General features: G+C 47.2%; 1 protein-coding gene across 4 annotated transcripts in view; it reads right to left on the reverse strand.

The window, feature by feature from the left end:
- Window positions 1-19,076, reverse strand: part of spire1 (spire type actin nucleation factor 1) — a 149,569-nt gene that overhangs the window by 17,608 nt on the left and 112,885 nt on the right. For 2 of the 4 annotated variants that reach the window (XM_033019415.1, XM_033019418.1), the window contains 4 exons: window positions 15,203-15,244; window positions 11,611-11,774; window positions 7,148-7,241; window positions 5,478-5,620 (listed from right to left, as the gene is read on the reverse strand). In XM_033019415.1, coding sequence (XP_032875306.1) covers window positions 5,478-5,620; window positions 7,148-7,241; window positions 11,611-11,774; window positions 15,203-15,244 — 443 coding nt within the window. The remainder of the gene's footprint in view (window positions 1-5,477; window positions 5,621-7,147; window positions 7,242-11,610; window positions 11,775-15,202; window positions 15,245-19,076) is intronic. The other 2 variants (XM_033019416.1, XM_033019417.1) reach the window with 2 other exon arrangements.

Here is a 19,076-nt window from a genome sequence, read left to right on the forward strand (position 1 = left end):
ATCATCCAACTCAGTATCCTGTACCTGCCTTCTCTCCATACCCCCTGATCCCTTTAGCCACAAGGGCCACATCTAACTCCCCCTTAAATATAGCCAATGAACTGGCCTCAACTACCTTCTGTGGCAGAGAATTCCAGAGATTCACCACTCTCTGTGTGAAAAATGTTTTCCTCATCTCGGTCCTAAAGGATTTCCCCATTATCCTTAAACTGTGACCCCTTGTTCTGGACTTCCCCAACATCGGGAACAATCTTCCTGCATCTAGCCTGTCCAACCCCTTAAGAATTTTGTAAGATCTATAAGATCCCCCCTCAATCTTCTAAACTCTAAATTCTAGCGAGTACAAGCCGAGTCTATCCAGTCTTTCTTCATATGAAAGTCCTGACATCCCAGGAATCAGTCTTCTCTGTACTCCCTCTATGGCAAGAATGTCTTTCCTCAGATTAGGAGACCAAAACTGTACGCAATACTCCAGGTGTGGTCTCACCAAGACCCTGTACAACTGCAGTAGAACCTCCCTGCTCATATACTCAAATCCTTTTGCTATGAATGCTAACACACCATTCGCTTTCTTCACTGCCTGCTGCACCTGCATGCCTACTTTTAATGACTGGTGTACCTTGACACCCAGGTCTCGTTGCATCTCCCCTTTTCCTAATCGGCCACCATTCAGATAATAGTCTACTTTCCTGTTTTTGCCACCGAAGTGGATAACCTCACATTTATCCACATTATACTGCATCTGCCATGCATTTGCCCACTCACCCAGCCTATCCAAGTCACCTTGCAGCCTCCGAGCATCCTCCTCACAGCTAACACTGCCCACCAGCTTCGTGTCATCCGCAAACTTGGAGATGTTGCATTCAATTCCCTCGTCCAAATCATTAATATATATTGTAAATAGCTGGGGTCCCAGCACTGAGCCTTGTGGTACCCCACTAGTCACTGCCTGCCATTGTGAAAAGGACCCGTTTACTCCTACTCTTTGCTTCCTGTCTGCCAGCCAGTTCTCTATCCACATCAATACTGAACCCCCAATACCGTGTGCTTTAAGTTTGTATACTAATCTCTTATGTGGGACCTTGTCGAAAGCCTTCTGAAAGTCCAGATATAACACATCCACTGGTTCTCCCTTATCCACTCTACTAGTTACATCGTCGAAAAATTCTATAAGATTCGTCAGACATGATTTACCTTTCATGAATCCATGCTGACTTTGTCCAATGATTTCACCACTTTCCAAATGTGCTACTATCCCATCTTTAATAACTGATTCTAGCAGTTTCCCCACTACCGAGGTTAGACTAACTGGTCTGTAATTCCCCGTTTTCTCTCTCCCTCCCTTTTTAAAAAGTGGGGTTACATTAGCTACCCTCCAATCCTCAGGAACTACTAAAGAGTTTTGAAAAATTATCACTAATGCATCCACTATTTCTGGGGCTACTTCCTTAAGTACTCTGGGATGCAACTTATCTGGCCCTGGGGATTTATCGGCCTTTAATCCATTCAATTTACCTAACACCACTTCTCGGCTAACCTGGATTTCACTCAGTTCCTCCATCTCATTTGACCCCCGGTCCCCTGCTATTTCCGGCAGATTATTTATGTCTTCCTTAGTGAAGACAGAACCAAAGTAGTTATTCAATTGGTCCGCCATGTCCTTGTTCCCCATGATCAATTCACCTGTTTCTGACTGCAAGGGACCTACATTTGTTTTAACTAATCTTTTTCTCTTCACAAATCTATAAAAACTTTTGCAGTCAGTTTTTATGTTCCCTGCCAGTTTTCTTTCATAATCTATTTTCCCTTTCCTAATTAAGCCCTTTGTCCTCCTCTGCTGGACTGAATTTCTCCCAGTTCTCTGGTAGGCTGCTTTTTCTGGCTAATTTGTATGCTTCATCTTTTGTTTTGATACTATCCCTGATTTCCCTTGTTATCCATGGATGCACTACCTTCCCTGATTTATTATTTTGCCAAACTGGGATGAACAATTGTTGTAGCTCATCCATGCAGTCTTTAAATGCCTTCCATTGCATATCCACCGTCAACCCTTTAAGAATCAATTGCCAGTCTATCTTGGCCAATTCACGTCTCATACCCTCAAAGTTACCTTTCTTTAAGTTCAGGACCTTTGTTTCTGAATTAACGATGTCACTCTCCATCCTAATGAAGAACTCAACCATATTATGGTCACTCTTGCCCAAGGGGCCATGCACAACAAGACTGCTAACTAACCCTTCCTCATTACTCAATACCCAGTCTAGAATAGCCTGCTCTCTCGTTGGTTCCTCTACATGTTGGTTTAGAAAACTATCCCGCATACATTCCAAGAAATCCTCTTCCTCAGCACCCTTGCCAATTTGATTCACCCAATCTATATGTAGATTGAAGTCACCCATTATAACTGTTTTACCTTTGCTGCACGCATTTCTAATTTCCTGTTTGATGCCATCCCCAACTCCACTACTACTGTTAGGTGGCCTGTACACAACTCCCACCAGCGTTTTCTGCCCCTTAGTGTTTCGCAGCTCTACTCATATCGATTCCACATCCTCCAAGCTAATGTCCTTCCTTTCTATTGTGTTAATCTCCTCTATAACCAGCAACACTACCCCACCTCCTTTTCCTTTCTCTCTATCCCTCCTGAATATTGAATATCCCTGGATGTTCAGCTCCCAGCCTTGGTCACCCTGGAGCCATGTCTCCGTGATCCCAACTATATCATATTCATTAATAGCTATCTGCACATTCAACTCATCCACCTTATTACGAATGCTCCTTGCATTGAGACACAAAGCCTTCAGGCTTATTTTTACAACACTCTTACCCCTTATTCAATTATGTTGAAAAGTGGCCCTTTTTGATTTTTGCCCTGGATTTGTCTGCTTGCCACTTTTACTTTTCACCTTGCTACCTATCGCTTCTACCCACATTTTACACCCCTCTGTCTCTACGCTCACACATTTAAGAAACCCTTTCCCTTTCACTCCATCCTCGACTATCCCATTTAACACCCCACCCCCCTTATTCAGTTTAAAACCACCCGTGTAGCAGTGGCAAACCTGCCTGCCAGAATGCTGGTCCCTCACCTGTTAAGATGCAATCCGTCCCATTTGTACAGTTCCCCCTTACTCCAAAACAGATCCCAGTGATCTAAGAATCTAAATCCCTGCTCCGTGCACCAGTTCCTCAGCCACACATTCAGGTCCCGTATCTCCCTGTTCCTGCTCTCGCCAGCACGAGGAACTGCAAGCAAACCGGAGATAACAACCCTGGAGGTCCTGATTTTCAGCATTTTTCCGAGCTCTCTGAAGTCACGCTGCAGAACATCCTGGATCCTGGCACCAGGAAGGCAGCACACCAGCCTCGAATCCCGTCTGTTGCCGCAGAAACCCCTGTCCGTACCTCTCACAATGGAGTCTCCCACTACAATGGCGTTGCTGGACGTTGGCCTCTTTAGTTTTGGCTCAACAGCCCTTTAGCAACCGGTGCACAAACTGACTGTAGAATGTGTAGGAAGGAACTGCAGTTGCTGGTTTACACCGAAGATAGGCACAAAATGCTGGAGTAACACAGTGGGACAGGCAGCATCTCTGAAGGAGAAAAGGAATATGTGATGCTTCGGTTAGAGACCCATCTTTAGACTTCTTCAGAACCAGACTGAGTCTAAAGAAGGGTCTCGGCCCGAAACATCACCTATTCCTTTTCTCCAGAGATGCTGCCTGACCCGTTAAGTTACCCCAGCATTTTGTGTCAATCTACTGAGTATAGGCGTTGGGAGGTCATGTCACAGTTGTACAAGACAAATTGATGAGGTCACATTTAGAGTATTGTGTTCAGTTCTGAGCACCATGGTATAGGAACAATGTTGTTAAGCTGGAAACGGTACAAGGAAGATTTACAAGGATGTTGCCAGGACTCGGGGGAGCTGAGCTACAGCGAGAGGCTGTGCAGCCTAGGGCTTTATTCCGTGGAGTGCAGGAGGATGAGGAGTGATCTTATAGAGGTATACAAGATCATGAGAAGAATAGATCAGGTAACTGCACAGTCTTTGGCCCAGAGTAGGTGAATCGAGAACCAGAGGACAGAGGTTTAAGGTGAGGGGGGTAAGATTTACTAGGAACCCGAGGGGTGACTTTTTTTTTTTTAACAAAAAGGGTGGTAGTTGAGGCAGGTGCTATCATAACATTTAAGAGACATTTGGACAGATACATGGATAGGATAGGTTTAGAATGATAAGGGGCAAACACAGGTAGTTGAGATTAATGTAGATGGGGCATGTTGGTCAGTAAGGCAGCATCTCTATGCTGCACCACTGTGCCACCTGTGGGGGCAACTATGACAGTGGTATTTAAGAGGCTTTTGGATGGGCACATGGAAGTGCAGGGAATAGAGGGATATGGATGGTACACAAAATTGCTGGGGAAACTCAGCGGGTGCAGCAGCATCTATGGAGCGAAGGAAATAGGCGACGTTTCGGGCCGAAACCCTTCTTCAGACCCAGAGGGATATGGATCATGTCCGGGCAGATGAGATCAGTTTAACTTGGCGTCATGTTCAACACAAAGGACCTGTTCCTGTGCTGCACTGATCTATGTTCTATGTATCTCCCTCACGCAGTTTACACTGGGTGGATGGATTTAAAATCGCCGTGTCATAATTCAAGGTCCTTAATCCAGATAATCTATATTAACAGGACAGGTTTGACCCTTGAGTTACATTGCAAACTTTGTCGAAGGGACTTAACAAGAGATTTGCAGAGGTTTTCACCAGGAAAAGCACAAAATGGAAATGACAAAGGGCAAGAGAATTGGACTAAATGATTTTCAGTGGATCCAGCAGTAAGACAGATGCAATAAGGCAAAAATCCCCATGATGCCATAATTCCAAATCCCCATTGGCCTGCACTGGAGAAGGATACAATGTCTTGGTCCTATGCAGTCAGTTGCAACGTTTAATTATTGTCCGAAGTACCCTGGACACTAGAGGTCTGAACCATTTGATACCAAAGCAACTTGACGGAAATGAGTCTTCAGACTTTAGAGATTCAAGACTTTCGGGATTCAGCGTGGGAACAGGCCCTTCAGCCCACTGAGTAGGGGAATCAAGAGTCCGCGCCGACCAGTGATCATCCCGTACACTAACCCGCACACTAGGGACAATTTTACAACTATCCAAAACCAATTAACCTGCAAACTGGTACATCTTAGAGTGTGGAAGGAGACCGACGCACCCGAAGAAAACACCCGCGGACACAGGGAGAACGTAAAACTCCGTACGGACAGCACCTTTGGTCAGGATCGAACTCGGGTCCCTGGCGCTGTGAAGCAGCAACTCTACCGCTGCGCCACCGTGCCGCATCCCGTGTCCCGTGGAAGATTCCCGGATCTTCTGCTTTGAAACCTGCTCAAGTTTACGTAGAACTGCCCGAGTACAGTGGGTCTGTGGGACTTCCATCACGATCACCGCTGACTTACCAGAGACTTGGAGCTCTGCCTGGTGGGAGGAAGGAACTGGCGCACGTTGGTCGGCGTCTCCTTCTCGATGGAGTGCCGCCTCTGCGGCGCTTTCCGTCGCTCGGGCTGCGGAGTGGAGGAGATGGGCAGGAACATTGGTGGAGCTGAGGAGGAAAAGCAGAGTGAAAATGCCTGGTTTCCCAACTTCCAGACACGATTGTGATCATGTAGAGTGTTTCCGCTGCCTGGTTGGTACGCAACAAAAATGCTTTTCATTGTACCTCGGCACACAGGACAATAAACCAATCCAAACCAATCTGAACCAAACCAAACTTGTCAATCCCTAGCCAGGGCCGGAGGGTGGGAATCGTAATCAGCACAATGGTAACTCAAGTCTCATTCAAATAAAATCATAGAGCCATCCTTCGGCCCAACTTGCCCACACCGCCAACATGGCCCATTTACACTAGTCCTACCTGCCCGCATTTGGCCCATACTGTATCCGTCCAAATCTGTTCTATCCAGGCACCTTTGCAAAAGTTCTATTAAACGTTATGATAGTACCTGCCTCAACTACCTCATCTGGCAGCTTGTTCCATGTATCTACCACCCTTTGAGTACAAGTTGCCCTTCAGGTTCCTATTAAATCTCCCCCCCCCCCTCACCTTAAACCTATTTCCTCTGGTTCTTAATTCCCCTATTCTAGGAAAAAGGCTTTGTTCATTTACCTATTCCTCTCTTGATATTGTACACCTCTATAAGATCACCCCTCATCCTTCAGCACACCAAGGAATAAAGTAATAGCAAGCTCAACCTCTCCCTATAGCTCAGCCACCCTCACCACTCCCCCCCCCCCCTCTCCCCCACACCACCCCCTCCCCTCACCCCCACTCACCGCCAACCCCCCTCACCACTCCCCCCCCCTCACCGACCCCCACACCACCCCCTCCCCTCATCCCCCCCTCACTCACCGCCAACACCCCCCCCCTCCTCACTGCTCCCCACCCCACAACACCCCGCTGCCCATCCCCCCCTCACTCACCGCCAACACCCCCCCCCTCCTCACCGCTCCCCACCCCACAACACCCCGCTGCCCATCCCCCCCTCACTCACCGCCAACACCCCCCCTTCTCACCGCTCCCCACCCCACAACTGCCCATCCCTCCTCCTACTGGCAACAATCTCAGTAAACCCTCTCTGCACCATCACCAGCTCGAAATCGGCACGTTGGCCTCGTGCTCCTCAATCAGAAGGTTACTGAGCTCTTGGTCTGTTCAGCAGATGTAATTCCTATGAGACTAGAGGGCCTGCACCATGTTAAAACAAAAAGTTACTCTGTGGGTCAGGTAGCATCTCTGGAGAACGTGGATAGGTGACGTTACAGATCAGAACCTTTCTTTTACTTTCAGACTTCCAGCATCTGCAGTATTTTGGTTATAGGCAGTGGTTATGTTGCTCGACTAAAAATCCAGGGGTTAAGACTAATAACCCCGAGACATAAATGTAATTATTAGCATGAAAGGTGGAGGAAGAAAATGTAATGAAATCAACAAAACACAAAGAGCTGGAGGAACTCAGCCGGCATCTGGGGAAGAAATGGACAGGTGGCATTTTGGGTCAGAGTTCAGAGTTCAGATGCAGACTCCAACACATAACGTTTGGGGTCAGGAGTCTTCTCCCACCGTACTTACTTTTCTTGCCATTCGGCGTCTCAGGCGAGCTCTCTTCCACCTTGAACGTTGATCCGCTGGAACTGCTTCTCACCATCTTAATTCGATCCTCCTGCTAAACAGATTGTAGCTCGTGTAAATACGTAGAACTTCACAGTACTGAGTATTTAGCGACAGAGTCATGTGGCCCTTTTGCCCAACTTGCCTATGTTGACCAAGAGGCCCCATCTAGAACTAGACCCACCTGACCGTGTTTGGTCCATATCTCTCTAAACATATCCTATTTGTGTACCTGTTTGATTGTGTGCCTATTCTGGTGCCCAACTGTGCAGTCTGAGGTAAACCTGAAATGCTCCTGGTGTCTCCAGCACATTACCACGCACAGGTCAAATGCCCAAATTTATTATCTGGGAGGCTGGAGTTCTGTCAAAGGTCAAGTCGTCAAGAGAGTTTTATTGTCATGTGCCCCAGATAGGACAATAAAATTCTTGCTTGCTGCAGCACAACAGAATATGTAAACATAATACCAAACAGAAGATAAAAGTGCAGTGTGTCTATATACCATATATATACACAATAAATAAACAGATAAAGTGCAATAGGCTGTTATTGTTCAGAGCTTGTTTGATGTTGTGTTTAATAGCCTGATGGCTGTGGGGAAGAAGCTGTTCCTGAACCTGGATGTTCCAGATTTTAAGCTCCTGTACCTTCTTCCTGATGGCAACGGAGAGAGGAGTGTGTGACCAGAATGATGTGGGTCTTTGATGATGTTGGCAGCCTTTTTGAGGCAGCGAGTGTAATAGATCCCCTTGCTGGTAGGGAAGTCAGAGCCAATGATGGACTGGGCAGTGGTCACAACTTTCTGCATTCTTTTCCGTTCCTGGACGTTCAAGTTGCTGAACCAAGCCACGATGCAACCGGTCAGCATGCTCTCTACTGTGCACCTGTAGAAGTTTGAGAGAGTTCTCCTTGACAATACCGACTCTCCGCAATCTTCTCGGGAAGTAGAGGCGCTGATGTGCTTTCTTTATAATTGCATCAGTGCGCTGGGACCAGGAAAGATCTTTGGAAATATGCACGCTCAGGAATTTGAAGTTCTTGACCCTTTCCACCATCGTCCCGTTGATATAAACAGGATTGTGGGTCCCTATCCTACCCCTTCCAAAGTCCACAATCAGTTTCTTGGTTTTGCTGGTGTTGAGAGCCAGGTTGTTGCGCTGGCACCTGTCTGGTTATATGACCTTCAAAATGGCAGACTATGACCTCAAGATGGCGATAGCGTGACCTACAAAATGGCGTGAGTATGACCTCCAAAATGGCGGGAGCATGACCCTCAAAATGGCTATGGCGGTAGCCGGAGGAAAGCACACACGCTGGGGCTCACCTCTGGGTGTTCTGAGGTCAACTGCGGGAGGCGCCCCGGGGCACGGAGGCCGAGTGCTGGCCATGTGAGGCGAGGGACGACATGTCCGGAACGAGGCATCGGTGGAGTGGGTCGCTGGAGGCCCTGCCGCTGCCCAGCACTCCAGTGGATAGGGCGCAGCCTGCAGTGTAAGGGAGTGGTCATGGAAGACACCGATAACATCCCAATGGCGTTGCCCGGACAACGGGCCTTTATGGCCAAGTTAAGGCTCTAAAATACTGAACAAATTTGAACCTGGAGGGTGCAAGATGGCGATGGAAGCACGGAGACTCTTGTGTACTGCCTCAGTGTAATCTCCTATTCTTACACTTTTGTACAATGGTGCTCGATCCCAGGGATAAGTGAGTTACTGGATGAGGAATTCTGGGTCTATACTCGCTGGAGTTGAGAAGGATGAGGGAGGGATCTCATTGAAACATTTCATATAATGAAAGGCCGAGATAGAGTGGACGTGGAAAGGGGGTTTCCAGTAATGGGAGAACCTAGAACCAAAGACACAGTCTCTGAATAAAAGGACATACCTGTAAAATGAAGAAAGGGGGAACTTATTTAGTCAGAGGGTGTTGAACCTGTGAAATTCAATGTGGCAAACAAGACACTGGGGATTTTTAAAGCAGAGATTGACAGGTTCTTGGTTAGTACGGGTGTCAAAGGTTACAGGGAGAAGGCAGGAGAATGGGGTTGAGAGGGAAAAATAGATCAGACATCATTGAATGGTGGAGTAGCTCGATGGGCTCCTAGGCCCTACTGTATTGTAAGATTTTTACTGAACTGTATACAAAAAAGGAATTTTATTATACCTAACTACATGTGACAATATAGTACCAATGAACCACTGAATTGGACATATTCTCTATAATTGTAATGCCATAATGCTGTAACACTATATCCTGCCCTCTGGTGTGTTTCTCTTTGCATTACCTGCTGTACCTGCGTAACGCTCAATTGCTCTCATGCATAGTATGATCTAACTGGATAGCATGTCTGTGCACACACTCGCACGTGCGCGTACACAGTATTACACGGTATCTCGGTACACGTGACAATATTAAACCAATACCAATATCAACGGTCAGGAGTGTCTAATCACTGGTTACCCCTCTTCCCCTATTTTGGCTGGCACCTCTTGGCCCCTCCGTATGGAAAATGTGTTGCGCTGCTTAGGTCAGCAGTTTGGGGGGGGGGGGGGGGGGAAAGAGGGTGGCAGGAGAGTAAAAAACCCACTAAAACACTGCTGTGAATTAGTCACCAAAATACTGCGCCCTCCGGGAATCGTTGTCAGATGATCGAAGCACAAGTTAACTAAAAATGCATGCAGCCTTTCACCGAAAGCAGACATGAGATGCCCCAAGGTGTGCCTACACTGAGCACCACTGTTCAATGTATGCAGGGAGCATGTGGCTCACGAGCTGTTGCATGGTCCAACCACGATGAACAGCCCACCCTTGAATGCAAACATTTAGTCAACAACAGAACAGTGGCGTGGTGGTAGAGTTTCTGCCTTAAGCCCCTGTCCCACTTACGTGTCCTTGACATGCTAATTGCGCGACCTCGTCGTTGCGTTGAGACGCATGGGTATCGTGGGACTGCAATACGCCTGCGTGCGTACGCATTACGTTACGCCGGGGTCGTGCAAAGATTTTGTTTCCCTACAAAATCCCGGAGCGCTGCATGATACCGCGCACAACTCCATACCCCTCCGCGCTTCTCCATGCCACCATCCCGCACGGCCCACACGATACCCGTGCGCCTCAACGCGACGACGAGGTTGCGTAATTAGCGTGCCAAGGACACGTAAGTGGGCCAGGGGCTTTACAGTGCCAGAGACCTGGGTTCGATCCTGACTACGGGTGCTGTCTGTAGCCTGACCTTGGGTGGAGTTTGCACATTCTCCCTGTGACCGCGTGGGTTTTCCCTGGGTGCTCCGGTTTCCTCCCACACTCCAAAGACATACGGGTTTGTAGGTTAATTGACTTCTGCAAATTGTAAATTGTCTCTGCAGTGTAGGATAGTGTTGATGTACAGGCTAATCGCTGGTTAGCATGGACTCGGTGGGTGGAAGGGTCTGTTCCCACGCTGTATCTCTAAATTAAATGAAAATCATAAGCTGCTGAAAATTAGGACTATCTCCAATATCTCCAATTGGATAGAATTCTACTCAGTAACCTGCTTCCAATCCATATAAATGGTGCAGGATTTCCCTGTATTGGGATGGGAGATTGGGTATCAGAATATTACAACGTGCAAGGAATAGTGAATAGTGTATGGAGAGTGGATGAGAAAGTGGGATAACATAGAACTAGTGTGAACGGGTGATCGATGGTTGGCGTGAATTCAATGGATTCTTTATCTCTAAACTACACTAAATCCACAGATACTTTCAGTTCTTAAATTCTAGGCCCTTCAAGTCTACTCCACCAATGGCTGATCCTTCTTTCCCTCTCAACCCCATTCTCCTGCCTTTGCCCCATAACTCCCGACACCCTTACTAATCCTTAGTGACCCTTACAAGCAACTAGTGGCCAAGAAAGTACGGCAACGCTTCCACTTCCTTTTAAGGCTTTGGAAATTCGGCATGTCCCCAGCAAATCCCACCAACGTCTTCAGATGCACCATAGAAAGCATTTTATCGGGATGCATCACAGCATGTTTTAGGAACAGCTCCATCCAAGACTGCAAGGTATCAGGCAAGAGGTACAGAAATTTGAAAAAGCACACTTCCAGATTCAGGGACAGTTTCTTCCCAGCTGCAACCAGGCAACTGAACCGTCCTCTCACCAGCTAGAGAGTGGTCTTGACCTCCCATCTACCTCATTGGAGACCTTCAAACTATTTTTAATCGGACTTTACCTTCCACTAAACGTTATTCCCTTTATCCTGTATCTGTGCTCGGCTCGATTGTAATCATGTATAGACTCTTTACTGACTGGATAGCACTCGACAAAAAACGTTTCTCTCTGCACCTCGGCCCACGTGACAATAATAATAATAAACCAAATAAACTAATCTGGATATAAACCACAAAGGCAAGGATCGGGTTGAGCAACAACCTTGCTTTTACCTCGGAGTCAGAGCTGTCGATCTCAGCCAGCGTCGGTGCCTTCAGCAACTTCTTCCTCTGAACGTGCACAGCGCAATGGTCATGTTCAGTAGTCTGAGACATCAGCACGCCGTTGGCCACAAGGGGGGACAGGTCCTTTCTGCTCCTCTCCGCGGTTGACACGTCTGCAAGGACAGAAGGAGGGGTTGAGAGATCCGGCTCTGTCACCAGTTAGCCGGAGACTTCCTGTGCAGCTTACGGTGGCCAGACCCAAGACATCGAGGTTAGAGTTGCCACCTGGCTGGTTTCACAACAGTTTGGTTTTGAGTGAATTACTGGGAAAGATGAAACGGCAAACCCATCACCAATCAGCAAACCCAACACCAACCCAACGGCAAACCCAACACCAACCCAACGGCAAACCCAACACCAACCCAACGGCAAACCCAACACCAACCCAACGGCAAACCCAACACCAATCAGCCAGGTTTAAAGTGCACCTTTTCTATTTATTTTTGTGTAGTTTAGAAACACAACGTGGAAACAGGCCACCAAGTCCGTGCCGACCAGCAAGCCCCGTACATTAACCCTATCCTACACACACACACTAGGGATAATTTACAATTATACCAAGCTAATTAGCCAATTAATGTATTTGGGGTGTGGGAGGAAACCAGCGATCCTGGAGAAAACCCACACAGGTCAAGGGGTGAATGTACAAACTCTGTACAGACCGCACCTGTAGTCAGAATCGAATCCGGGTCTCAGGCGCTATAAGGCAGCAACTCAACACTGCGCCACCGTGCCCCCCTGGCCATCTGTATACATCTAATGTATTATTATGTCATCTTGTGTGTAAAGCATTTCTTAAGGTGTTCTTGGTCTATGATTGACGAACAGCAGTTTCTAGACTTGACCTTTTGAATGGGTCAATTTGACAACCTTAGAAATGGGCTGGCGCAGCAGTAGAGTAGCCTTACAGCACCAGGGACCCAGGTCCGATCCTGACTGGGTGCTGCCTGTACAGAGTTTGAATGTTTGTATGTTCTCCCTGTGACCATGTGGGTTTTCTCCAGGTGCTCTGGTTTCATCCCACACTCCAAAGACGTACAGGTTTGTCGGTTAATTGGCTGTGGTAAAGTTATATATTGTCCTTAGTGTATAGTTAAGTATTAGTGTATGGGATGATCGCTGGTCGGCGCAGACTTGATGGGTCGAAGGGCCTGTTTCTGTGCTATATCTTTAAAGTAAACCAAAGACCTTTCGAATAGGTCAAGTGGACTTGACCTTTGGAATGGGTCAAGTGGACGACCTTTGGAATGGGTCATGGACTTGAACTTTGTAATGGGCCAAGTCTTGGGAATGGTCAAGTTCTGATCAATGTAGAAACCTGGCAAGGAGGCAATACTAATAGTGACTAGCACCAAACTCCACGTGACTTCAATGATCTAAACGTTGTTAAACCACCTCTATTTTACATGTTAGTAAAACATCAACACTGTCACCAGAGCCATTGCTTAGCCAATGCAGCTTAGCCTCACATTAATCAGTGGGTCAAACCTGATTGGAGTGAGAGAATAGACTCCAATGGCTTTTCCCACATTGTTGATTATACAACTCATTACTTAGTTACAACATTCCAGCTCTTTTACCACCACCCCCCCCCCCCCTCCTCCCCCTCCCCCTCCCCAGGAAACTGGATTTCACAAAGGGGGAGAGGGAGAGGGAGAGGAAGGAGGTGGATGGAGAGGGGTGGGGTGGGGCAGGGATCATGGGGGGGGGGGGGGGGGGGGGGGGAGGGGGGGCAGGAGATGCAGGTGAGGATGGGGATAGTAGTACAGGCTGTTCTGTTGTAAAGTAATACTTGGATCCCTAAGAAACCTCATGTTATAGAGAATCATGTTACGAAAGTAATTGTGTCAATGGGGAAAGGGTGTTGGGGCGAGATCAGAGTTATTTTTCATACAACACAGAAATAGGCCTTGAACTTGTCCGTGCTGATCAAGATGCCCTGTCTAAGCTGTCCCCTATGCCCATCTTCAGCCAATACCCCTCTGGACTTTTCTTATGCACGTACCTGACTAAATGTCTTTTCAATGTTGTGAGTGTACCTGCCTCAACTGCCTCGTTCTGTATTCCCGCCACCTTCTGTGTGAAAAGGTTGCCCTTCGTGTTCTCATTAAATCTTTCCCCTTTCACCTTAAACCTATGCCCTCTAGTTCTTAATTCCCCTACCCTGAGAAAAAGACTTCTCCAAAGGCATTCACCCTATCTATTTCCCAAATGATTTATACATCTCCATAACATCAGCACTCAGCTTCCTGCACACCAAGAAATAACCTGCTCAAACTTTCCCTATAGCTTACTGTGGCACGATGGCGCAGAGGTAGAGTTCGATCCTGACTACGGGTGCTGTCTGCATGGAGTTTGTACGTTCTACCCGTGACCTGCCTGGGTTTTCACTGAGATCTCTGGTTTCCTCCCACACTCCAAAGACGTCCAGGTTTGTAGGTTAATTGGCTTTGGTAAAATTGTAAATTGCGTATAGGGCAGTGCTAGTGTGCGGGGTGATCACTGGTCGGCACGGACTCAGGGAGTTGAGGGGCCTGTTTCCGTGCTGTGTCTCTATACTATCCCCTAATTCATTGTTTGTGTCATATCCAATTTGTGTCATGGAAATACACGTACTGTGTAATGGAAACACAGATGGCGTACTGAGTGAGCATTTTCTCCTGAAGAGCTGCCATGTTAAGGGCCGATGCTCATCACCACCTTCTCGAACGCAGTCTGTGATGGATGATAAATACTGGACTGGCCCATGTCACGATAGATGAATGAACCTCCCAGAGGAGGTTTACGAGAATGAACCCTGGAATGATTAGGTTAACATATGATGAGCGTTTGACGTCACTGGGCCTGTACTCGCTGGAGTTTAGAAGGGTGAGGGGTTACCTCATTAAAACTGAAAGGCAGAATGGTGAAAGGCCTGGATAGAGTGGATGTGGAGAGGATGTTTCTACTAGTGGGAGAGTCTAGGACCAGAGGTCATAGGCTCAGAATAAGAGGACATACATTCAGAAAGAAGATGAGAAGATCTGAAAGAAGATGATTTCTTCAGTCAGAGAGTGGTGCATTTGTGGAATTCATTGCCATAGAAGGCTGTAGGGGCCATGTCATTGGGTATTTTTAAGGCTGAGATTGATAGATAGATTGTTGATTTGTATTGGTCTGGGATAATGTGGAGAAGGCAGGATAATGGGATTGAGAGGGAAATATGGATCAGGCATGATTGAATGGGGGAGTAGACGGAATGGACGGAAGGGCCTAATTCTGCTCCAAGACCTTATGACATAAATAAACATAAATGCCACTTTTGGCCACGCGCAGTGGCTTTTGACTCCGTTCACAAAGAGCATCACCAGATGAAAGCCCCCCGACATCACGGATATTGATACGACATCACCACAGCCCCTGCACCAAGCACGTCACACGGCAACACGGCACAGAGACTAGTCCACGTAGCCGAGAATGACCAACACAACGATGAAGTGTGAGTTGCAAAAGCAGAAGCAAGACGTGACAACATGTCAGGTACGGGGAGAACTGCCTTTACCTGACCAGTCAAAACTGTGAGAAAAGCTAATTGGCCTCCTTACTGTAAGAAAAACAACCAGATGGTTAGGAAGAACAGCAACATTAGTGGGTCATCATCGTCAATAACACTTCACACTTGCAATAATGTGCAGCGGGTCCATTACATGACAGTGACTCCACGTCTTCATATTTATGTTCATAAGTGATAGGAGCAAAATTAGGCCACTCGGCCCATCTAGTCTACTCCGCCATTCAATCGTGGCTGATCTATCTTTCCCTCTCAATCCCATTCTCCTACCTTCTCCCCTTAACCCCAGACACCCGTACGAATGAAGAATCTATCAGTCTCCACCTCAAACATATCCATTGACGGCACCCACAGCCGTCTGTGGCAACGAATTCCACAAATTCACCTCCTTCTGACTGAAGGAATTCCTCCTCATCTCCTTTCTAAAGGTACTTCCTTTTATTCTGCGGATATGGCCACTGGTCCTAGACTCTCCCTCTAGTAGACTCCCCACATCCACTCCATCCAAGCCTTTCACTATTTGTCAAACGCTCATCATATGTTAACCCCCCCCCCCCCTCCCCAATCATCCCTGGGATCATTCTAGTAAACATCCTCTGGACCCTCTACAAAGCCAGCAAATCCTTCCTCAGAAATGGGGCCCAATTATTGGGAAGCAGTGCAAAGGATCTGCTGGCACTGAGATCTAATCTGGCCCAGGTTCTTCCAGCAGATTCACCACCGGAGGTTGCGGAGAACCCATAACCTTAATCCCCAACTTCACATTACAATTGGACACCGAGGAGTTCAACACTAAGGACCAGTTGCAGACGAGTTCTGTACTTCCACATTTGCGGAGGAGTGCAGGGGAATTCAGGTCTGAGGGGATTTGCTGCAAGGAGGGGTTGGAAAAACATGCATTATTTTCTCTGGAGGCTGAGGGAAGGCCTCATGAATTCATATTATAGGAGCAGAATTGGACCATTCGGCCCAGCAAATCTAATCTGCCATTCAATTATGGCGGATCTATCTTTTCCTCTCAACCTCATTCTCCTGCCTTCTCCCCATAACCCCTGAAGTCCATACTAATCGATGAAAATGACGGGAGGTACAGATGGAGAAGACAGTTGGAATCGTTTTCCCAGGGTGGAAATGTCAAAGACCAGTGGGTATAACTTTAAGGTGAGACGGACGGGCAAAGTTTAAAGGAGATGTGCGGGTCGAGTTATTTATGTCTGGAATGCATTGTTAGGGCGGTGGTGGAGGTTGATACGATAGAGGCGTTTAAGAGGCTTTTAAATAGGCACATGGATATGTGGTGAATTCTCCATGCTTCTGCTGCATACAGAGGTGTAGTCAATGACTTTGTTGAGTGGTGTGGGCTGAATCACCTCCAGCTCAACACTGACAAGACTAAGGAGTTAGTGGTGGACTTTTAGAGGAGAGGAACACCCCTGTCTCCATCAATGGTGTGGATGTACAGTTTACCAGGGAATACAAATACCTTGGAGTGTACATGGACAGTTAACTGGACTGGTCCAGGAACGCTAAGATCCTGTACATGAAGGGACGGAGCCGGCTGTACTTTGAGAGAAGGCTGTGTTTTTTATGACTGTTGGCAGATCAATTTCCCTCCTGGGATAAATAAAGTTCTATCGTATCGTTTTGTATCTCTTGTCGAAAGCCTTCTCGAATCCAAATACATCACACCTGCTCGTTCACTCTCCTCTATTTTGTTTGTTATATCTTCATAAACGTTTCAGTAGATTTCAGTGGTAGGTATATGGAATGAGCTGCCAGATGAGATGGCTGAGGCTGAAACTATAACAACATTTAAAGGACATTTGGACAGGTATATGGATCGGGAAGATTTAGAGGGATATGGGCCAGATGGGACTAGTGTAGATGGGGCACCTTGGCCGGCGTGGGCAAGCTGGGCAGAGTGGGCCTGCTTCCGTGCTGTATGACCCTGTAACTAGATTTGTTTAAAGCACGATTGCTTTTTCCGTCCATGTTGGCTCTGTCCAACCTTGTCAATCTTCTTCAATGCTCTGCTGTTACAGCTATTATGATGCACTTTTCCTAAAACCAGGGGTGAAAACCCGGGGGGGGGCCAGAGGGGACACGTCCCCCCCCATGTTTTGAGAGGTGGGCATCATCCCCGCCAGGTTAACCTGCCTGGGCTTGCGGGAAATATGGCCAGCGCGGAGAAGCAGCGCTGGTGTCCCGTCAGTCCAGACAGGGCTGTTAGTTAACCCGGTGAGACAGGCAGTTGAGCTGCATTTCGCGCTGGATTGAGCCTCCGAAGCCTCGCGCGCGCGTGTGTGTGAGTGTGCGCATGCGCGCGCGGCCGCCCAAAAATTGTGTTCCCCGTCCCCTCCATGTTTTGATAGTGAGTTCCGTTCTTGCCTACAACCAATGTCAGGATAACGTGCATCTAATGACAAGTAAACACAATGTGCTGGAATAACTTCAGCGGGTCAGGCATCTCTGGAGAACATGGAGAGCACCCTTTCCAGTTGGAAGGTTTAGCCGAAATGTCACCTATCCATGTTCCCCAGAGATGGTGCCCAACTCACTAACATACTCCAGCACTTTGTGTCTTTTCTTGTAAAGCAACGCTTGCAGTTCCTTGTTCCTCCACAACCTGCATCCAATTCCTGTTTTCCCTCCATCTCCTTTTATAAATAACGGGGTTGCATTCACTTCCCTCCAGCCAACAAGGCCTGTTCCGTGATTGCCAGGACTTTGGAAAATGATCAGCAATTCATCCAGTTTCTAGGGTCAATCGTCAATAGACCATAGGTGCAGGAGTAGGCCATTCGGCCCTTCGAGCCAGCACCGCCATTCAATGTGATCGTGGCTGATCATTCACAATCAGTACCCCCGTTCTTGCCTTCTCTCCATATCCCTCGACTCCGCTATCCCTAAGAGCCCTATCTAACTCTCTCTTGAAAGCATCCAGAAAACCGGCCTCCACCGCCCTCTGAGACAGGGAATTCCACAGACTCGCAACTCTGTGTGAAAAAGTTTTTCCTCATCTCCATTCTAAATGGCTTACCACTTATTCTTAAACTGTGGCCCCTGGCTCTGAATTTCCCCCAACATCGGGAACATGTTTCCTGCCTCTAGCGTGTCCAAACCCTTAAATAATCTTATATGTTTCAATAAGATTCCCTCTCATCCTTCTAAATTCCAGAGTATGCAAGCCCAGCCGCTCCAATCTATCAACATATGACAGTCCTGCCATCCCGGGAATTAACCTCGTGAACCTACGCTGCACTCCCTCAAATTCATTAAATATTCTAGGTCATTCCCTCTTCTCCCCTCTCCCATCAGGCAAGAGACATAGAAGTTTGAAAACGCGCACCTCCAGATTCAGGGACAGTTTCATCTCATCTGTTATCAGGCAACTGAACCATCTATTCACCAACCAGAGAGAAGTCTTGACCTCCCATCTACCTCATTAGAGACACTTGGACTATCTTTAAGTGTACTTTATTTTGCATTAAATCTTATTCCCTTTATCCTGTATCTGTACGCTGTGGGTGGCTCAATTGTAATCATGTGTAATTTTTCCGCTGACCGGATAGCATGCAACAAAACAGCTTTTCACTGTGCTTTGGCACACGTGACAATAAACTAAACTTAATACTAACTGGATAGCACACAAAAAAAAACTTTTCAGTGTACCTCGGTACACGTCGTAATAAAAATAAACTAAACTAAACATGGATGTAGATTATCAGCTCCATAGGATTTATCAGCCTTCAATCCTGTTCATTTCCCTAATACCATCTCCGTACAAATACCAAATTCATTCAGTCCTTCCCTCTCACTACTACCACGGGCTTCCTAACATTCATGGGACATTATTCAAGGCTTT

The sequence above is a fragment of the Amblyraja radiata genome, chromosome 4 (assembly GCF_010909765.2).
Source record: "Amblyraja radiata isolate CabotCenter1 chromosome 4, sAmbRad1.1.pri, whole genome shotgun sequence".
Taxonomy (NCBI): Eukaryota; Metazoa; Chordata; class Chondrichthyes; order Rajiformes; family Rajidae; genus Amblyraja; species Amblyraja radiata.